The sequence below is a fragment of the Panthera tigris genome, chromosome F3 (genome assembly GCF_018350195.1).
Source record: "Panthera tigris isolate Pti1 chromosome F3, P.tigris_Pti1_mat1.1, whole genome shotgun sequence".
Lineage (NCBI taxonomy): Eukaryota > Metazoa > Chordata > Mammalia > Carnivora > Felidae > Panthera > Panthera tigris.
Window position 1 is genome coordinate 45,209,458 of NC_056678.1, and position 23,589 is coordinate 45,233,046.

The 23,589-nt window shown below is 37.9% G+C and overlaps 1 protein-coding gene across 1 annotated transcript in view; it reads right to left on the reverse strand.

Moving 5' to 3' along the window:
* CFH (complement factor H) overlaps positions 1 to 23,589 on the reverse strand; it is a 150,556-nt gene that overhangs the window by 65,148 nt on the left and 61,819 nt on the right. The window contains 4 exon segments of the mRNA XM_042975713.1: positions 10,538 to 10,714; positions 11,128 to 11,322; positions 18,533 to 18,709; positions 19,149 to 19,343. Of these exon segments, the coding sequence (XP_042831647.1) occupies positions 10,538 to 10,714; positions 11,128 to 11,322; positions 18,533 to 18,709; positions 19,149 to 19,343 (744 nt within the window).

The following is a 23,589-nucleotide window of genomic DNA, read 5'->3' on the forward strand; positions in this document are numbered from 1 at the left end:
GTGACTGAAAAAGATAGTGCATACAATCTTTCATGTGCAGCAGAATGTACTCTTTCACTGTTAGGTTGAAAATTCCATATATATCTATTAGGTCCAAAAATGTTTATATTGTGGTTTAGTTCTTCAACTTCTTTCTTGCCTTTCTGTGTTGTATTTATTGTTCCAAGGGAGGTATTAAAGTCTCCTAATATTACTGTATTGCTGTCAATTTCTCCTCTTCACATCTGTCCATATTGCTTTATATATTTATGAATTCCAATGTTGGTTCCACGTCTGTTGAAAATTGTTACCATTTTCCTGATGAATGGACTCATTATTATTATATAACGATCTTCTTCATCTCTAGAGACAGTTTTAGATTAAGTCAGTTATTTTTTCTGATAGAAGTATAATCACTCCATCATTCTTTGGTTGCCATTTGCATGAAATATCTTCTTCCATTCCTTCACTTTAGCCTATTGTGTCTTTAAATCTAAAGTGATTTCTTGGTTATTTTATTTTAAATCATTCAGGTACTCATTCCTTTTAATAGGTAAATTTAAATGATGTATATTTAAGGAATTACTGGTAGGTGAACACTTACTATTAACATGTGGCTAACTGTCTTCTGTTTTGCATCTGTTTTTTTCAATTTGCTCCTCTTTTGATGACTTCCTTTGTTATTTGATTATAGTTTACAGTTATTTACTTTGATTCTTATTATGCAGTACATTAGATCTCCAGAATTATTTATAACTGAAGGCTTACACTCTTGGACCAGCATCCACACCCACCACCGGTACAGAACTTCCATTCTACATTCTGCTTCTATGAATTTGATGTTTTCTTTTTTCTTTTTTGATTTCATATAGAAGTTTTATCATGAAGTATTTGCTATCTCTGGATTATTACACTTAACGTATTGTCCTCTAGGTTCAACCATGTTGTTGTGAATATCAAGATTTTCTTCTTTCTCATGGGTGAATAATATTCTAGTGTGTGTGTGTGTGTGTGTGTGTGTGTATACATATATATATATATATATACATATATATATATATATATATGTATACACACCTTCCTTATCCATTCATTTATCAGTGGATCCTAAGCAGGGTCCATTCCAAGCTCCACATGGGACTTGATCTCAAGACCGAGATCATGACCTGAGCTGAATCAAGAGTCTGATGCTTAACCAACTGAACCACCCAGGAGCCATGTTCCTCAGTCTTGAATGTCCTCCTCCCTGGCATCCTTATTTCCATGACTCCCATCCAACCTTCAAAGCCTACCCAAGATGCCATCGTGACCCTGAAAGATTTGGCTCTCTTCATTCCACCTCTTACAAACAAACTCCCCAACCCAATCCCACTCCAGACTCTCATTCCAACTTGGAATTCTTGTCTCCTCTAAATGATCCTGTAGTCTCTCTTTTGCTTGCCTCCATCACAATGCTTTATATAGTAAAATACAATATGTTGATGAAATACAATAATCATTCCTTTTGTTTTCCTCACTAAATGGCCTTTTGGTAAATGCTAGTCCTAATGCCTGGCACTTAGCAGGCACTTAGCAGTCACTTAAAAAGTGACCATTGGATGGGCAAATAAACGAATGAAAGAATGAATGGATGAATATGAAGCTCTTTTGGAACCTTTCCATTATATCTGCAGATTGCAGGCAACCCATGGGAAGAGCACAATGGACGGTAACCAATATAAAAGGTAAGACATGAGAACACATGTGCAGTGATCTCAAAGCTCTACTGCATGAACCCAAGAAACTCTGCTATCTGTAACTCCATTGTACCTCTTGACTACATGTCTTAATTTTGAATTTATGCCATAATTTTGAAGTCAGGAATCATTTTAATTTTGTTCAAAAAGGCTTTTGGGAGCCTTTGAAGGAACAATTCTATAATCACTTTCCTATCTATTACATTTTTGGTCAACATGGTTTGAGAAAATTGGCTCTCTCAGTTAAAATGTCCAAACACATAAAAGTACTCTTTCAAATATTTTTACCCCTTTCCTTTTGTTCTTTTTTTGTGATTTTTTCCTAAAATATAGCACTTTTTACCTCAATTACATCATCTCTTATTTATGCACCATATTCTGAAACTAAAGTTGTTAAGATATGGGTAAAGTGCCTATCAGGTAACTGAGCACAGGATAGACTGGTTGGGAAAATCTTACATCCTGCATTGGTAGGGGATGGTGTGTGGGGTGAGGGGGGAGGCATAACTGGGATGAAGGAAAAGTGCAAAGGTTGTAGAACAATGAGGGATTGAGCAAAGAAAAGTGGATCAATGTAGACTTTGGCAGAAGCCCTAGCAATCAAAGGCCAAAGATGAAGAACCTACTAATTTATGTGTCATTGGGGGACTTAGTTTCAGCTAAGAACAATTTCAGCAATACTTAGTAATTCAGTTCTAGTTTAACATTATATACAGGCAGGAGAGTAGCATATGGATTCTCTAGATATGTCTACATTAAAAATAAGGCTTGCTGTGGCACACCTCTCCCTCTTGTGACACTACTGGGGCATCTGCTCTGACCCTTCGCATGGCACTCACTGTCAACTTTCACCCATCAGATCTCCCCTCCCCAGGGCCACCTCACCTTCCAGAGTTCCTTAGTCCCCTTCTTCACCTTCATCATCCATTTCTACCTTTCCTCACTGAAATTGTAATAGAGAACTTTTCAGCTTATAATGATTCACAGTAAACTGCAGTAAATACGATTGGATTTTACTATTCTAAAGTATTTATTCACAGTGTTTGTTATTCCACATAAATTTCAGGTTTGTTGAATCTAGTAATATCAATACATTTCTTTTTTTCTTTTTTAAAAAACATTTTCTTTTTTCTTTTTTTAAAATAGAATTTATTTTTTTAATGTTCATTTATTTATTTTGAGAGAGTGCAAACAGTGGAGGGGGAGAGGGGGAGAGGGGGAGAGGGGGAGAGGGGGGGAGGGGGAGAGGGGGAGGGAGGGAGAGGGGGAGAGAGAGAGAGAGAGAGAGAGAGAGAGAGAGAGAGAATCCCAAGCTGGCTCCCAGGTGTCAGCACAGAGCCTGCTGTGGGGCTCAATGACACAAACTGTGAGATCATGACCTGAGCTAAAATCAAGAGTCGGATGCCTAACCTACGGAGCCACCCAGGTGCCCCTACTACATTTCAAAGAAGAGAGGATACTGAAGGCAGTTGGGCCACTGCACAACTTTAAATCTCACCATATAGGTAAACATCACACAACTATTTCTAAAAACTGGAGTTTTCTTGACAGCAGAAGGCGAATTCCTATTTATCATATTGGCATTGAAACACAGGGTTCGGGATTAAACGCCACTACCTCCAGTTTTCTGGATTACATAACTATGTATAACATTCATACACATCTTTATAAAATAGTACTTTTAATTAATTTATAAATAATTCTTACGATTGATAATGTCAATTTTTTTTTCCATTTGAGGGTTAACTCTAAAATTGGAAACCATCTTGTACTTGAAACAATATACAAAAAATTGTTTTACTTTGTTTTCTGATAGAAGAGAATCTCTCTAACTTTGATCTATATTTTAGGTCCTGAAAGATTATTTTTGGCCCTTGAAACCTCCAGAATTAAGTAACACCCACATCTCATGAAAACTTATTTTAATTTCTCTTTCTGATAGTTCATTATTAGTGTTCAGAAATACAGCAGATTTTTGTATATTGATTTTGTATCCTACAACTTTACTGAATTCATTTATTAATTCTAACAGGTTTTGTTGTTGTTGTTGTTGTTGTTGTTGTTGTTTTTGTGGAGTCTTTAGTGTTTTCCCTAAAGAATACATCATATGCACACAGAGCTAATTTTACTTCTTTATTTTTTATTTTTATGTTTTACATTTATTTATTTTTGAGAGACAGAGAGAGACAGAGCACAAATCGGGGAGGGGCAGAGAGAGAATGAGACACAGAATCTGAAGCAGGCTCCAGGCTCTGAGCTGTCAGCACAGCACCCAATGTGGGGCTCGAACCCACGAACCGTGAGATCATGACCTGAGCATAAGTCGGACCCTTAACGGACTGAGTCACCCAGGTGCCTCTTTACTTCTTTATTTCTTACTTGGATACATTTTATTTCCCTTTTTCAACACTGATGAGAGTGGGTATCTTTGTATTTTTCCTGACCCTTGAGGAAAGCTTTTAGCTTTTCATCAAATGTGATGTTAGTTATGGGCTTTTTATTTATGGTCTTCATTATGTTGATGTACATTTCTTCAATACCTAATTGTCAGTTTTTATCATAAATGGATGTTGAATTGTGTCAAATGCTTTTTGTGTATCTATCTGGATGATTATATGATTTTTACCTTTAATTTTGTTAATGTGCTATATCATATTACTGATTTAAATCTGTTGAATCACCCTTGAGTCCCATAGATAAACCCAACTTCATCATGGTGTGTGAATCTTTTAATGTGCTATTGAATTCAGTTTGTTAACATTTTGTTGAGCATTTCAATATTTATGTTTATCAGTGATGTCGGGTATAATTTTTTTTGTAGCATCCTTGTCTGGTTTTGGTATTAAAGGTAATCTATTTTTGGAAGTGCTCTCCCTCAAAATTTTGGAGTTTTTAAATAAAAATTGGTATTAAATCTTCTGTTAATTACCAGTGAATACTTCTGGTCCCAGACTTTTCTTTGAGGAGATATATTAAATTAATTATTCAGTGTTGTTACTTGTTACTGGTTTGTTCAGATTTTCCATTTCTTAATGATTTTGTCTTGTCAGTTTTATATTTCCAGGAACTTATCCATTCTCTGTCATCCAATTTGTCAGTGTGTAATCATTTATGGTGGTCTCTTATGAACATTTGCATTTCTGTGATATCAGTTGAATATCTTCAATTTCATTTCTATTTTATTTATGCGATCTCTCTTTTTAATTAGTTAATCAGCTTAGGTTTGTCAATTTTGTCTACATTTTGAAAAAGGTAGGTATCTATTTTGTTGACTTTTTGGTCTTTATTTCATATATTTCTGCTCTGATTTGTTATTTCCTTCTTTCTGCTAATTTTAGGCTTAGTTTTTTCTTCTTTTCCAAGTTTTTTAATGAAAAAAATTTCATTTTATTTGTTAGACAGACATCACAAGTCAGGGTAGGGAGGGGTAGGAGAGAGAGAATCTGAAACAGTCTCTACCCTCACGTGCGGAGCACTATGTGGGGTACAAGCCCATGATCCTGGATCATCGCCTGAGCAGAAATCAAGAGTTGGACACTCAACCAACTCAGCTACCCAGGTACCCCCTTCTTTTACTAGCTTTTTGATGTATACAGTTTGATTGTATATTTGAGATCATTTCTTTTTTTACTGTAGGCACGTATTACTAGAAACATCTCCCACAGAAGTGCCTTTGTATGTGAAGCAGGTTTTTCTTTCTTGTTGCTTTCAAAATTCTTTGTACTGTATTTTTTTTCTAGATTGACTGTATGTATGTATGTATGTAAGTTTTCATTTTAACACCGGTTGGCTGACATACAGTGTTATATTAGTTTCAGGTATGCAGTATAGTGATTCAACAATTCCTTACATCACCTAGTGCTCATAGTGACAAGGATACTCTTTCATCTCCATCACCTATTTCACCCATCCCCTCTGCCCGCTTTCTCCCCTCTGGTAACTATCATATTGTTCTCTACACTTAAGACACTGAAGAGCCTTTTTTTTTTTTTTTTTTTTGGTCTCTCTCTCTCTCTCTCTCTCTCTCAAATTTCCTCCCTTTGCTCATTTGTTTTGTTTCTTAAATCCCACATATGACTGAAATCATATGGTATTTGTCTTTCTCTCACAGACTTATTTTGCCTAGCATTATACTGTCTAGTCCATCCAAGTTGTTGCAAATGGCAAGATTTCATTCTTTTTTATGGCTGAATAACAGTCCATTTATCTTTATCTATTCACCAATTGGTAGACACTTAGGCTGCTTCCATATCTTGGTTATTGCAAATAATGCTGCAATAAAGATAGGGGTGTGTGTATCCCTTTGAATTAGTGCTTTTGTATTCTTTGGGTAAATACCCAGGAGTGTGATTGCTGGATATTACAGCAATTCTATTTTTTACCTTTTGAGGAACCTCCATACTATTTTCCAGAGATGCTGCACCAGTTTGGATTCTTGCCAACAGTGCAAGAGGGTACCCCTTTCTCCACATCCTCACCAACACCTGTGAGGTGACATCTTATTGTTTTTTCGGTTTGTATATCTCTGATGATAAGTGCTAATGAGTATCATTCATGTGTCTATTGCCCATCTGTATGTCTTCTTTGGAGCAATATCTGTTCATGTCTTCTACCCATTTTTCATTGGATTATCAGGTTTTGGGGTGTTGAGTTTTATAAGTTCTTTACATATTATGGATACTACCCTTTACCAGACATGTCATTTGTAAATCATCTCCCATTCCATAGGTTGCCTTTTAGTTCTGTTGATTGCTTCCTTTGTTGTGCAGAAGCTTTGTAGTTTAATGTAGTCCCAATAGTTTCTTCTTTTTTGCTTTTGTTTCCCTTGCCACGGGTGATCTATCTAGAAAGCTGTGGCTGATGTCAGAGAAGTGACTGCCTGTACTCTCTTCCAGGAATTTTTATAATTTCAGGTCTCACATATAGGTCTTTAATCCAGTTTGAATTTATTTTTGTGTATGGTGTAAGAAAGTGGTTCAGTTTCATTCTTTTGCATGTTGCTGTGGAGTTTCCCCAACATCGTTTGTTGAACAGAATGTCTTTTTCCCACTGGATATTCAATCCAGCTTTGTTAAAAATTAATTGAGTGTATAATTGTAGGTTTATTTCTGGGTTTTCCATTCAGTTCCATTGATCTATGTGTCTATTTCTGCCCCAGTACCATATGCTCTTGATCACTATCTTTGTAATATTAATTTGAAGTCCAGAATTATGATGCCTCCAGCTTTGCTTTTCTTTTTCAAGATTGATTTGGCTAACCAGGGACTTTTGTGGTTCCATACAAATTTTAGGCTTGTTTGTTCTAGGTCTATAAAAAATGTCGTTGGTATTTTGGTAGGGGTTGCATTGATTGTGCAGATTGCTTTGGGTTTTGTAGACATTTTAACGATATTTGTTCTTCCAGCCCATGAACATGGGATGCCTTTCCATTTTCTTTGTGTCGTCTTCAACTTCTCTTATCAGTGTTCTGTAGTTTTCAGAGTACAGATCTGTCACCTCTTTGGTTAGGTTTATTCCTAGGTAACTTATTATTTTTATTGCAATTGTAAATGGGACTGTTTTCTTAATTTGTCTTTCTGCTACTTTATCATTGTTATACAGAAATGCAACAGATTTCTGTGCATTGATTTTGTATCCTATAGCTTTTCTGAATTCACTTCAGTTCTAGCATGTTTTGGTGGAGTCTTTTGGGTTTTCTGTATAAAATATTATGTCATCTGCAAATAGTGAAAGGTTTACTTCTTCCTTACCGAGTTGAATGCCTTTTATTTCTTTTTGTTCTAGTTGCTGTGGCTAGGACTTTCAGTACTTTATTGAGTAAAAGTGGAAGAGTAGACCTCCTCGTCTTGTTATGTCTTGTCTTGTTCCTGACCTTGGGAGGAAAGCTCATAATTTTCCCCCATAAAGATGATGTTAGCTGTGGGTACAGCCTTTATTATGTTAAGATATGTCCCCTCTAACCCTACTTTGTTGAGATCTTTTATCACGAATAGATGTTATAGTTTGTCAAATGGGTTTTTTGGTATATGTTAAAATGATCATATGGTTTTCATCTTTTCTTTTATGGCTGTGATTTGGTTGATGTGATGTATCACACATTGATTGGTTTGTGAATATTGAACCATCCTTGCAACTCAGGAAGAAATCACCGGGTATAAGTCGTGAACAGACATGACTTGATTGTGGGGAATAATTTTTTAAAATTTATTGTTGGATTCGGATTGCTAGTATTTGTTATGCATTTTCGCATCTATACTCATCAGAAATATTGACATATACTATAGTTCTCTTATTTTGTGGTGGCTGTATCTGGCTTGGTATCAGGGTAGTGCTGCTTCATAGAATGAATTTGGGAGTTTTTCCTACTTTTCTTTTTTTTTTTGGAGTAGTTTGAGAATAGGCATTAACTCTTATTTATTTATTTATTTATTTATTTATTTATTTATTGCTGGTAATTGATCTGTTCAATTTTCTTTCTTTCTTCCTTTTTTTTTTTGAATATAAACATGGCAAGGTTTATTTGGGGAACTCCCAAATTCTTTTTTTTTTAATATGAAATTTATTGGCAAATTGGTTTCCATACAACACCCAGTGGTCATCCCAAGAGGTGCCTTCCTCAATACCCATTACCTCTCCACCCTCCCTTCCCTCACACCCACCATCAACCCTCAGTTTGTTCTCAGTTTTTAAGAGTCTCTTATGTTTTGGCTCCTTCCCTCTCTAACCTCTTTTTTTTCCTTCCCCTCCCCCATGGTCTTCTGTTAAGTTTCTCAGGATCCACAGAAGAGTGAAAACATATGGTATCTGTCTTTCTCTGTATGACTTATTTCACTTAGCATAACATTCTCCAGTTCCACCCACGTTGCTACAAAAGGCCATATTTCATTCTTTCTCATTGCCACGTAGTATTCCATTGTGTGTATAAACCACAATTTCTTTATCCATTCATCAGTTGATGGACATTTAGGCTCTTTCCATAATTTGGCTATTGTTGAGAGTGCTGCTATAAACATTGGGGTACAAATGCCCCTATGCTTCAGCACTCCTGTATCCCTTGGGTAAATTCCTAGCAGTGCTATTGCTAGGTCATGAGGTAGATGTATTTTTAATTTTTTGAGGAACCTCCACACTGTTTTCCAGAGCGGCTGCACCAGTTTGCATTCCCACCAACAGTGCAAGAGGGTTCCCGTTTCTCCACATCCTTGCCAACATTTATTAAGAGTCTCACTCATGTCTTCCACTTTTTTTCTCAAGTCCAGTGAATATCTTCATAATTTTTACTTTAACTATCTATTAGGCATGTTACCTATATCTGTTTCACTTAGATCTCTGGCATTGGCCTTGTACAGATCTTTCATCTTTCACAGATCATTCTTCTGTTTTCGCATTTTGTTTAAGTTTCTGTGCCTGCTTCTCTGTATTAGGAAAGTCAGCTACTTCTCCTGTTCTTGAGGCTAATGGCCTTATGAAAAAGAGGTTCTGTCGTGCCCTGAGGTGTCGTGATCCCTTTTCCCCAGGGCCTGGCACTTCAGGGAGTGTCTCCAATGTGTGCTGTGTTCACACTGCTCTTGTGTCCTGATTGCTTTGTCCTTCATGCCCCTCATCTGCAGAGGCTCTCTTTGCCTGTGTGGGCAGTGTTTGGTCTCTGGCCTGAATGTGGTGAGTTTTAACTTGGTGTGCTCTGGTCTGCTTGTGAGATGAGACTTCTCGCCACTGCTGCTGGAATCATGGCACCCCAAACACCCAGGTTGGGAGATGAGGTGTGGGCAGGGATTTGGTCTGGGCTTTTGGGGTTGGGGGCCACCTGTGCTGGGACTGAGGCCAAGTGTGACTGGGAAGGGTGATTCCACTGGAGCATGGGGAGGCAGGGCTTGGTAGAAGCAAGTTAGAGAGCAAGTGTGGGTCCTGTGCTGGTTCCCAAAGGTGACCATGTCTATATGCTGAAGGGCAGGGGAGGGAAATGGTACCTACCAGTTCCTTTGTTCCCAGAGGGGTCTCTGTGAAGGCTGCCTTTCTGCAATATTCTCCAAGGTGAGCAAATAACCTCCCCACTGTGTTCTCCAAGTGCTCTTCAGATTGCTGTTTCCATGCTGTATATCCACAGGCTCTTTGCTTGCCTTTTCTCCAAGAGCAGCCTCAATGCTGTTTGAACTCTCCCAGGGCCAAGTACGCTGTCCTTATAATACCCTAGGCTTTAAGCCCCACTGATTGCAAAGCTCACAAAATTTGCCCCCTCGCCCTTTCCAAACCAATTGCTATGGAGATTCGTTTTCTCGTGTGTGCTCACCTGTGTTTCAGTCTGTCTCTCACCATTCCCTCTGACCACTACTCCTTTCCCACCTCAGTGTTCACAATCTGTTTCTTCTCAGTTTGGGAAAGAAAACTGAATCTCTACACATCTTACTTCATTGACATGGCTTGTTCTCTACCTTCAGTTGCAGAATTTGTTCTGCTGGTCTTTAGGTTAATTTCTAGGGTATTTAGGATGATTTGATAGTTATCTAGGTGTATTCATGGGATGAGGCAAGCCTAGGATCCTCCTACACCGCCACATCTACCTCCTTCCTCTTGTGTCCCCCTATATTAGAGGTTTCTTCCTTGTACTTCCATTACTGTTTTCTTGACTAATGCCTATCAGTAAACATTTATTTTGCTATACATGTATCAAGAAATTTGTATATCCACTCATACACACTTGGAAAAAAGAAAACTAAGTAGTTCCATAGGGGAGATAAGAAAGTTGTTATAGATATTTTGTTACAGTCCATCTAGATGAGGCTTAGAAAAGCATAATACACTGGGATCTCAGATCATTTACTTACTGAGAGGAATGCATTCAGGAGGAGGGAACCAGCCATCCTCTGTACAGGTCATTACAGTCTGCTCATTTTGAAGACTGTGGCCAGAATTGCAATTAACGCTTACATTTTCACCTTGTACATATTTAACTCCTTGTTTTGGATACTCTCCATTTTTCAAATGATTGAAGATACATTGTCCTAAAAATAATGAAAATAAGAAACAAAAAAAATTTAAAACCCCTAATTTCAGTGAAAATAGCCAATTAAAAGTTATTTGTACAAAATTTAAACTCATGCATAAGTATCCAAAATTAAAGCTACTACCAAATGCTGGAAAAAAAATCAATGTTAAATATTATTTATCTTCAGGTTTATAATTAAGTCCTTGTAAATGATATAGTTATTTTCAGAAAGCCTCTATCTTTATCTTTAGTGTGATTTTTATGAAGAACTCTTCATAAAAGGAAAAACTCATATTGGTATTTTTGCTCATAACATTCATCCTTTGGCTTTATGTTAGTCATACTAAGCTTCATTGTATTCACTTATGTGTTTTCCCCCCTCTACTATTTGAAATATTTATACATATACAATTATAAAGGTTGACTTACTGCGGCATGGTACTGCTGGTGACCATCCTTCTTGTGTGCAATGAATATGTTCCCAGGGCTTTTGTGAAACAGTCACAAAATTTTGATCACAGGAATACCAATATTTTTCTCCTACACGTACTGGAAAGTTTTGTCTATAGTTACTTTCATGGTGTAGACTACCATGTTTTATTTCTGGAAAATCACAACGATACCCTTGCAATAAAAACAAAACAAACAAAAACAGTATAAATGATGTTTTACCTTAAGAAAAAAAATCAGATGGGAAATGAATTGTTTCACTGATGAATTATATCCTCTTATTAGTCTAATTTCACTCATTGCATCAGGTTTTCTAGGACAAGAGAAGTTATAAAATTCAGATGACTGGGATATGCTAATGAAGTTAAAATTATATCTTGTGGTCATATGATATAGAAACTTGTATGAAGACTCTTCATAAATAAAACTCTACAGATCTATTTGGGTATGTATATGATCTACTGACTATGTATATCCTAGCCCTGGTATGTAAATGAGCAACTTGTTCGAGAGATGAAAGTATTGATTTTATTCCTAAGATCATCTATCTTCTTGTTTTCTTTTCTGCTTTCATCAGAAATCAGAGCCCTGCCTTTTCTTCTCAGACCAACTCAGTGTAGGGAAACAGTGCGGTTTTTTTTTTTTAGATAAACATTCATTAATTTACTTTTCTATTTATTCAAATAGTGTAAGAAATATAGAGAAACACATTTTCCATTCATCGCATTATACAGAAAACTAACCTTCTAATTAATGCCTGAAACCAATCATCAAGGAAAGTTTTCATTTAATCAGACAAATGAACTAGGACTATTTCTTAATATTCAAATAGTTAAGATTAGAGTAAACATTTGATTGTTATTTCTAATATTAATTGGAGAATGCGGTGTTTTAAAGTATGTCACATGTGTCTCAGAATATATATAACATATATTATGTACATGAAGTGATTTAAAATGTCATTCATAGTATGTCATAGTATATAAGGTTTATATGGCACACATATATGGCATATATATCATATATAATGTGACATATGTTGTAACATGTACACATCATATATATGAGGTGTTTGTAACATGTCATATATATCATAATATATATATATATTTTTGAATACAAGTGAACATTTAATGCAACCATAGTTCAATTCTTTTTAAACACCAAAATGTCGTATTGTAATTGAGGTATAATATAATTGCATTTTATTGAGTTTCTTATATATGGAATATTTTTGACACATGTTTAAGTGTTATGCTGTTTATAACACATTTATATATAATATTTCCCAGAAAAAATTTCCATTTTCATTTGATGATTTAGAGATAATCTAGTACTTTTAATACTGTACCAGTATTAGTTTTTTCCCCACAAAATGATTCTATTAGAAGAACTGTTGTGCAACACACGAAAAAAAGTTCCAAACACACACACACACACACACACACACACACACCCCAAGTATTCATTATCATTTTCATCTTCCTTTTTTTTTCAAGGTTTATTTACTTATTTTGAGAGAGAGAGAGAAAGAGAGAGAGAGAGAGAGAGCATGAGCAGGGGAGGGGTAGAGAGAGAGGGAGCCTGAAGCAGGCTCCAGGCTCCGAGCTGTCAGCACAGACAGCCCCACAGATGTGGGGCTCAAACCCAGAAACCGTGACCTGAGCCGAAGTCAGACGCTTATCCGGCTGAGCCACCGAGGTGCCCCTCATCTTCATCCTTCTAAAGTACACTGGTAACATTTTCTTTCTTGTTTGATTAAAGTTTCCAGTAGTTTCAGCAGACTTATGTAGATTATACACCTGGAATACTTGAATATACTGATGTTTTTCTTTAGTAAAGATTTGTATATGATACCTTCTCTAGATATAGATTCTTGGCCTCCAGCTTATAGCTCTCATTGATAAATTTTTTCCACCACATTTTTGAAGCTTCCAATATTGAGATCAAGTGTTCATTTAGTCTTATTCCACTTAAGTAACCTTCTAGGTATTTTTCTCCACTACTCTTTGACGATTTAGATGAACTTCTCTTTATCCTTGGATGATGAATTTCATCATGATACATCCCAGATGAGTGTCATTTAACAATCATTCTACCTTGTGCAAACTTCACTGTTTGGATTTGCAAGAGTAGAGTCTTAAAGAACTCAAATAAATTGGTGTAAAATTGTAAAGGAGAGATTTGAACCCTGGTGGTCTGATTTTAGAACAAATCTGGTTATCCACCTATTATGGGTTTTCAAAGGATATCAGTTAGGAGTTAAGATGGTGCAGAAGTAGGGGGACCAAGACTTCACTTGTCCTTCAAACACAGCTGTTTTGGGGTCAGAACACTTGGAACACCCAGGAAATCTATCTGCAGAGTGACTGAAAAATCTGCACAGGTGGAGGGAGACAGCTTGGTGTGACAGACGTGTGTATGTGAATTGGGAGAGATAAAACAGCATGGGTACAGAGGGGAGGGATCCCCTTCTGTGAACAGACAAAAGGGAGAGAAATAGAAGCTGTGGATTGTGCCATTGTGTTAGGACAAGAGAAAGACCTTTTCCAGACCACGAACTGGGGAACAAGAAATATGGAAAATGTCAGTCTCTGCTTTGCAAATAGCCTTAGGAGCTGAAGATAAGAGTTTTCAAAAGTGTGTGGCATTCTCTGGACCAGAGCCACTGCTGTGTGCACACGCCTGGGGGGGGGTGTGTGTGTGTGTGTGGGGAGAGGAGTCAGCCCCAGGGCGGTAGAGATATCAGGGGTGCCCTGGGAAAGACCAGTCCCCTCCTTTGAGTACTGTGGGAAAAATGTATATTGTTCCCCCAAGGACTAAAGACCCGGCAGGCACCAGCCATATCCGCAGGGTGGAGTGGCGCTATCCCAGAATTGGGTCCATGTGGTACATGATCCTTAAAGACATGGGATTTTGAATCTCAGCCTAGCACCTAGGAGGCACAGGAGAACTGTGGAGCAGAGCAAACTACCTGCCTGTGCTACTCTGTGAGGGGTGCCTGAACAGCAAGTTTTTGGGGTTTGTTTTTTTTTAATTTTTTTAACCTTTATTGATTTTTGAGACAGAGAAAGTGAGCATGAACAGGGGAGGTTCAGAGAGAGATGGAGACACAGAATCCGAAACAGGCTCCCGTCTCTGAGCTGTCAGCACAGAGCCTGATGTGGGGCTCGAACTCACGGACCGCAAGATCATGACCTGAGCCCAAGTCGGACACTCAACCGACTGAGCCACCCAGGCGCCCCTGAACAGCAAGGTTTGAAAAACACAGTTCAGGGAGGAGAGACTGGGGTATTGCCATTTTTCTCCCCATTGCCAACGTGGTGGGTCTACAAGGAACAGGACAGTGGCTCCTAATGGAGGCAAGGCCTGGTGACAGGAAACCTTACCCCGCTGTGCCTGGCAACTGCTTATCTACTGGAGCAGGACTCACACTGGATGAACCAGACAACCTCTCCTCCAGACCAGCAGAGATGGTCCCAGGTATCAACAGACTACTGTCCTGTGGTTTTGTACGCTACTTTGTTGCCCTTTTCTTTGTTTTCTTTGCTTTTCTTTGTTTTTCTTATTAACCTTTTTTTTTTCCCTTTGGAATCAAGCTCATATTCTCTGATTTGATTAAAAAAATTTTTTTTAATGTTTCCTTTTGAGAGTGAGAGAGACAGAGCATGAGCAGGGGAGGGGCAGAGGGGAGGGAGACGCAGAATCTGAAGCAGGCTCCAGGCTCTGAGCTATCAGCACAGAGCCCGATGTGGGGCTCGAATTCACAAACCATGAGATCATGACCTTAGTTGACATTGGACGCTCAACCGACTGAACCACCCAGACGTCCCTGATTTTTGGTCAATTCATCTCTCTCTCTCTCTGTCTCTGTATATTTCTATATATCTTTTTTTCTCTGCTTCGTTTGTCTATGTAATCAGGCATTTTAATTCTATTCTTTTACGCCTTTTTTATATCTCCTTCTTCTTTACTTGCCTTTCTCTCTTTCTGGATTAAGCCCTATAGTTTCTTTGATTCTCTGCTTGGTCTTTTTTTTTGCCTCTTCCATTTTTCTCTTTGTACGGGATCAGGTCCCGGTCTTTTTCCTTCTTTCCACAGTTGCTTCAATGAACAAATAAAAGCACCTGGTGGAATGTCTAAATGGTGGAATGTCTAAGATGGTGTCTAAACAAGCCACCACCAAGAGTAAGGAAGACCTGTCTAGTGGGATAGTGCAGCCAAATGCGCAACAACAACACAGTGCATGCAACACACTCCAAAAACACTTCCTGAAGTCCCAGGCCCTGCACAGTGTAGGACTCCTTTTTAATATAGTAGTTCTCAAGGTGCAGGACATAAATCAAACTACTAAAACACATAAAATACAGAAACCAGGCCAAAATGATGAAACAAAATTCTCCTGAAAAGAAATTCCAGGAAGAAATGACAGCCAGGGAATTGCTCAAACCGGATACATGCTCTAATCCTTTTTATTTCCTTCCTTCTGCTTTTTGGGTTTTTGTTTGTTGTTTTTCTAACTTCCTTAGTCATCAGGTTAGGTTGTTTTTTAGATTTTTTTTCTTGCTTCTTCAGTAGATGTGTATTGCTATAAACGTCCCTCTTAGAATCGGTTTTGCTGTATCCCACAGGTTTTGAACAGTTGTGTTTTCATTTTCACTAGTTTCCATGTACCTTTTTGTTTTTTTCTTTTATTTTCTGGTTGACCCATTCATTGTTAGCATGTTATTTAACTTCCATCTATTTGTGATCTTCACATTTTTTCTTGTGGCTGACTCCTAGTTTCATTGCATTGTGTTCAGATGTGTTGCATGGTGTGATTTAGATCTTTTTCAATTTGTTGACACTTGTTTTGTGGCCTAATATGTGTTTTATTCTGCAGAATGTTCCATGTACACTTGAAAAGCATGTACATTTGGCTGTTTTAAGATGGAATGTTCTGAATATATCTGTTAAATATATCTGTTCCAGTGTGTCTAAAGGCATTGTTTCCTTGTTGATTTTTGGTTTAGACGATCTTGTCCATTAATGTAATTGGTGTGTTAAAATCCCCTACTATTATTTATTATGATTGAGTCATTCTTTGTTATTTGTTATTAACATTCATGTATTGAGGAGCTCACATGTTGGGTACATAAATATTCACAATCGTTACCTCTTCTTGTTGGATTGTCCCCTTTATTATTATATAGTGTCCTTCTTTGTCTCTTATTACATGCTTTGTTTCAAAGTCTACTTTGTCCAATATAATTATTGCCACTCCTGCTTTCTTTTGACATCCATTTGCACAATAAATATTCTACATCCCTTCACTTTCAATCTGCAGGTGTGTTTTGCTCTAAAATGAGGGGTTTTTTTTGTAGGCAGGAAAGAGATGGGTCTTGTTTTATTCATTCTGTCACCCTGTGTCTTTTCATTGGAGCATATAGTATATTTACATTCAAAGTAATTTTTTTATAGATATGCATTTATTGCTATTTTATTGCCTGATTTATGGCTGTTTCTGAAGATTTTCTCTGATCATTTCTGGTCTTTCTTTCATGGTTAGATGATTTTTTAATGATATATTGGATACCTTTATCTTTATTCCTTGCATATTTATTGTGATTTTGCTTTGTGGTCATCATTGGGTTTGTATATAACAGGTGTTGCATATAGCAGTCTGTATTAAGTTGGTGGTCATTTAACTTTGAACCCAAACTTTACTTCTCTCTTCCTCAGGTATATGGTGTCATATTTTACATCCGTTTATTTTGTGAGTTCCTTGACAGAAATTTGTTTTACAGAAATATTCATTTTTACTGCTTTGGTGTTTCCTACCTTTATACTGACACTTTTGGTCTCTCCTTTCTACTCAGATTCGCCTTTAATATTTCTTGCAAGGCTGATTTAATGGCCTTGACCTGCATTGGTTTTTATTTGCCTGGGAAACTCTTTATCTCTCCTTCTATTTTGAATAATGGCTTTGCTGGGTAGAGTATTCTTGACTGGATAGAGTATGTTTCCCATTCATCACTTTGAATATATCATTATAATGAGTATCATTATAGTTATTATGTTAAATTCTCTATTAAGCATGTTACTTATATCTGTTTCGCTTAGAGCTCCGGCATTGGCCTTCTACTGCTCTTTCACTCGGAACAAATTCTTCTGTTTTCTCATTTAAGTTTCTGTGCCCACTTCTGCCTGTAGGAAATTCAGCTACCTCCCCCATTTTTGGGGTAATGGCCTTATGAAAAAGAGGTTCTGTCGTGCCCTGAGGTGTTGTGATCCCTGTTCCCCAGGGCCTGGCACTTCAAGGAGTGTCTCCAATGTGTGCTGTGTTCACACTGCTCTTGTGCCCTGATCGCTTTGTGCTTCATGCCCCTCATCTACAGAGGCTCTCTTTGCCTCTTTGTTGGCAGTGGTTGGTCTCTGGCTTGAATGTGGGGAGTTTTAACTTGGTGCACTCTGGTCTGCTTGTGACATGAGACTTTTCACCACTGCTGCTGGAATCAAGGCTTCCAAGATCCCCAGGATGGGAGATGAGGTGTGGGAAGGGATTTGGTCTGGTGTTTTGGGGTTGGGGGCTACCTGCTCTGGGACTGAGGCAAGTATAACTGGGAAGGATGGTTCCATTGGAGCATGGGCAAGTGGAGCTTGGTGTAAGAAGTTAGATAGCAAGTGTGGGCCCTGTACAGATTCCCACAGTTGACCCTGTGTTTATGCTAATGGGTAGGGGAGGGAAATGGCACCTGTCAGCTCCTGTGGGTCTCTGTGAATGCTGCCTTTCTGCAACATGCTCCCAGGTGAGCGAATAATCTCCCCACTGTGTGCTCCAAGTGCTCTTCACATTGCTGTTTCCATGCTGTATGTCCACAGGCTCTTTGCTTGCCTTTTCTCCAAGAACAGCCCCAACGCCCTTTGAACTCTCTCAGAACTTAGTACACTGACCTTTAAAACCCTAGGCTTTAAGCCCCACTGGTTGCAGGAACTCACAACATTTGGCCCCTTTCACTTTCCAAGCCAGTTGGTTTGGGGATTTGTTTTACCTGTTTGCTCCTCTGTGTGTCAGACTGTCTCTCACCCTTCTCTGTGACCACTACTCCTTTCCTACCTCAGTGGTACACAGTCCATTTCTCCTCAGTTTGGGAGGGAAAACTGAATCTCTGTACATCTTACTTCTCTGATGTGGACTGTTCTCTATGATTGGTTGCACAATTTGTTCTGCCAGTCTTCAGGTTGATTTAGGATAATTTGATAGTTATCCTCATGGGATGAGGCAAGCCTAGTTTCCTCCTTCTCTGCCACATCCCCCTCGTTCTCTTGCTGGTGTCACCCTACTTTTACACGTTCCTTCTCTGCAGTTCTTTTACTGTTTTCTGGATAGTGACCATTTACTTACCAGGAGGAAGGCATTCGGGAGCAGGTGCCCAGCCATCTTCTGTACAGGTCATTACAGTCTGCGCATTTTGAAGACTGTAGCCAGCATAGCAGTTAACACTTACAGAGTCACCTTGGAAATACATTTTTGCTGGATATGGATATTCTCCATTTATCAAATAATTAAAAAGACATTGTCCTAATAATCATAAAAATAGTAAACCAAATTTGTCAAACCCTAGATTCAATGATAATAGCAAATCAAAAATTATTTGACCAAAATTTAAATTTTCCTGCATAAGTATCCAAAAATAACCTATAACTTAAGACAAACTAAAGCTACTTCCAAACGTTTCAAAAGAAGAAAATCAGTATTTAAATTATTTATCTTCAGTTTTTATAATGAAGATATTTGGGAATGACATAGGTATTTTTGTAAGCCTCTATTTTTAGTTCTAAGGTGATTTTTATGAAGAGCTCCTCATAGAAGGAAAAACTTATATTTGTCGTTTTGCTCATACAACTCATCCCTTGGCCTTCTTTTTGTCATATTAGGCTTAACTGTACTCACTTATGTGTCTTCCCACACCACTCTTTGAAATATTTACACGTATACAATTACAACAAGGTTGACTTACTGCGGCACGGTACTGCTGGTGACCATCCTTCTTGTGTGCAATGAATATATCCCCCGTTCTGTTTTTTATCTGTCACGAAATCGTGGTTACAGGAATAGTAATATTTTTTTCCTACAGATACTGGAAAGTCTCGTCTATAGTTATATTCATTGTGTAGTACTCCATGTTTTATTTCTGGAAAATCACAACGTTTATCTTGCAATAAAAAAACAAAAACAAACAACAGTATAAATAATCTTTTATCTTAAGAAAAAAATCATATTAGAAATTAATTGTTTCATTGGTAAATGTACCCCATTATTAGCATAATTTCACTCATTGCATCAGGTTTTCCAGGACAAGAAGTGTTGGAAATATGGATTACTGCGTTATGTGATGAAGTCATTGCTAATCAAGTTAAAATTGTACCTTGTGGGACTTATGAGATATAAAATTGTATGAAGATCAAGGAATAAAACTTGATAGATCTTTTTAAAGGATTCTCCTTGAGTATGTGTATCCTCAGCATGGTTGATTACATGAGGAACTTGGTTGAGAGATGAAGGTATTGATTTTATTTCTCAGGTCATCCAACTTTTTATTTTTCTTTTCTGTTCTCATCAGAAATCAGAGCCCTATCTTTTCTTCTCAGACCAACTCAATGTAGGAAGATAGATTTTTTTTTTAGATTAACATTCATTAATTTATTTTTCTGTTTACTGAAAATAATGTAAGACATAAAAACACAAAAATTTTCCATTCATCACATTATACAGAAAAATTACATTCTTCTTAACCCCTCAAACCAATCATTGAGGAAAGTTCTCTTCTTCATTTAATCAGAGAAATAAACAAGGACTATTTTTCAATATCCAAATACTTAAGATTGTGGAAAACATTTGAATGTTATTTTTTTAAATTTTGTTTTAGAGAGAGAGGCAGCGCAAGTGAGTGAAGAGCAGAGAGAGTAAAGAGAGAGAGAGAGAGAAAAGCTGGGCTCACCTGGGGGTCGTGGTTTTACCTGAAGCAGGGCACTGGCTCACCCAAAGTGGGGCAACGAGCTCACCTGACGTGGAACTCGAACTCACCAACTGTGAGATAATGACCTGAGCCGAAGTCAGATGCTTAACAACTAAGCCACCCAGGCACCATATTGTTAATTCTAATTTTAATTGGAGAAGGAATAGTTTTAAATTACGTCATACATATGTCGTAATATGTATGACATATATATATGAGGTGTGTTAAAGATGTCATATATATTTCACAATATATATGACACTTGTCATATAGATGAAGTGTTTAAAACTATCATACAGTATGTCATACTATAATGGTATATATCATATATATCAATTGTTTAACAATATGTCATTTATGTCCCCAATATATATATTTTTTCAATAAAAACGAACATTTAATGCAACCATAGTTCAATTCTTTTTAAACACCAAAATGTCATATTTTAATTGAGGTATAACATAATTGCATTTTACTGAGATATTCTTATATACGGAATATTTTTGACATATATTTAAGTGTTATGTTGTTACAACACATTTATGTATAATATTTTCCAGAAAAGTTTCCCCTTTTCATTTGATGACATAGAGATAATTTAGGACTTTAATACCAGACCAGTATTGGGTTTTTCCCATAAAATTATTCTATTACAAACCTTGTACAACGCATGAACCCAAGTTCCAAAACACACACACACACACACACACACACACACACGCATACCAAGTATTAATTATCATCTTCATCTTTTTTAAGTACACTGATCATTTTCTTCTTGTTTGATTAGAGAAAGTTTCTAGTAGTTTAAGCTGACTTGTTATGTGGATCATACCCTTTGAATCCTTGTATATACTGATGTTTTTCTTTAACAAAAATTTGTATATGATACCTTCTCTAGATATAGATTTTTGGCCTACAGCCCATGTCTCTCATGGATAGATTTTTCCCTCCACATTTTTGAAGCTTCCAAGGTTGAGACTAAAAAGCTCATTTAGTTTTTTTCCTTTTCAGTAACCGTGTAGTTTTTTCCCCCCATGACTTTTTGAAGATTTAGATTATTTTCTCTTTATCCTTGGATGAATTTCATCATGAGACATCAAGATGTGTGTCATTTAACAATCTTGGGCAAGCTTCACTCTTTGGATTTGCAAGAATTGAGTCTTAAAGTACTCAGTTAAATTACCCGTAAAATTGTAAAGGAGGGATTTGAACCCTGGGGGTCTGATTTCAGAACAGCACTGGTTATTCTAGTGTTTCAAATGTTATCAATTAGGAGTTAAGATGGTGGAGAAGTAAGGGTTCGAGGATTTCCCTCATCCCGGAAACACAGCTGTATTGGGGTCAGAACACTTGGAAATCTATCTGCGGAGTGACAGAAAAATCTGCACAGGTGGAGGGAGACAGCTTGGTGGGACAGAGGTGCTTGTATGCAAACTGAGGGAGATGAAACAGCATGGGCGTGGAAGGCAGGGATCCATAGAGAGAAAAAAGGGAGAGAAAGAGAAGCTGTGGATTGCCCTAACGTAAGTTAGGACAAGAGAAAAACCTCCAGATCACGGACTGGGGAATAAGAAATATGGAGAGTGCCAGTCTTTACTTTGAAAACAGCCAAAGGAGCTGAAGATCAGAGTTTTCAAAAGTGTGTGCCATTCTCTGGACCAAAGCCACTGTCACGTGCATGTGCCTGGGGAGGAGGAGAGCAGTGGCAATCTCAGGGGCACACTAGGAGAGAACAGTCCCCTCCGTCGAATACTGTGGGATATATTGCACCCTCAAAGACAAAAGACCCTGCAGTCGTCAGCCATATTAGCAGTGCAGAATGGCACTACCCCAGAACCAAGTGCCTATGGTGCAGGATCCATTACTATATCGGGTTTTGAATCCCAGCTGAGCACCTAGAAGTGTGGGAGAAGTGTGGAGCAAGACAAGCCACCTGCCTGCGCTACTGTGTGAGGCCTGCCTGAACAGTGTGGTTGAGACTGGGGTGTCATCATTTTCTTCCCCATCACCAACATGGTGGGGCTTCAGGGAAAAAGACCCCAGCACAGTCGTGATCTGCTTACATGAAGCCCCACCCCTGTGTGCCCGAAACTGCTCATCTACTGGAGCAGAACTGACACTGAGTGAAACAGATGACCTCTTCTCCGGACCAGCACAGCCGTAGGTCCCAGACACCAACAGACAACTGTCCTGCAGTTGTGTATGTTAGTCTGTTGCCCTTTTTTCTTTTCTTTTCCTCTTTCCTTTTCTTTCCATCTCTTGTCTTTTCTCATCATTTCTTTCAACCATCTTCTTTTTTTTCCTTTGGAATCAGGCTCTTAGTTTCTGATCTGATTTTTGGTCAATTCTTATAAATATATATATTTTGTCTTTTCTCTATTTTTCTGCTTTGTTTGTTTGTCTGTTTAATCAAGCATTTTTACTTTATTTTTTTACAGTTTTTCTATATCTCCTTCTTTCTTTTCCTTTCTTTCTCTCTGGATTAAGCCTTATAGCTTCTTTGATTCTCTGCTTGGTCCTTTTTTCAGACCTTTCATTTTTTTCTTTGTATGGGATTAGGTCCCCTGCCCTCTCATCTTTCTAGGGATACTTCAATGAAAAATCAAAGCACCCCTGGTGGAGGGTCTAAACTATCCACCACTGCAAGTAAGGAGGAGCCTTATAGAAGACTGTTTGGTGGGTTACAGCAACCAAATACACAACAAAGGAGGGCATGCAACACACTCCAAATGCAATTCCTGAAGTGCCAGGCCCTGGACAGTGTATGACCCCTTTTAAATATAGTTCTCACAGGTGCAGGACATATAACAAACTATTAAAACACATAAGGACAGAAACCAGGCCAAAATGATGAGATGGAAGAATTCTCCTGAAAAGAAATTCCAGGAAGAAATGAGAGCCAGGGTAGACATGTAAGGGCAGTAACAGACCTATCCACTGAAACTTGGCAGGCCAGGAGGGAGGGTAGGAAACATTAAATGTGCTGAATAGGAAAAATATGCAGCCAAGAATCAATTATCTGGCAAGGCTGTCATTATAATTGAAGGAGAGATAAAGGCTTTCCCAGACAAAAAATAACGAAAGGAGTTCATGACCACTAAACCAGCCCTGTAGGAGATTCTAAGGGAGACTCTGTGAGTGGAAAGCAGCAAAGACTACAAAGGACCAGAGACATCACCACAAGCACGAAACCTACAGGTAACACAATGACACTGAATTCGTATCTTTCAATAATCACTCTGATGTAAATGGACTAAATACTCCAATGAAAAGACATAGGGTTTCACCACGGGTTAAAAAAAAAAAAAGATCCATTTACATGCTGCCTACAAGAGACTCATTTTAGTCCTGAGGACAACTGCAGATTGAAAGTGAGGGGATGGAAAACCTTGTGTCATGGTACTAGATGGCAAAAGAAAGCCGCAGTAGCCATACTTAT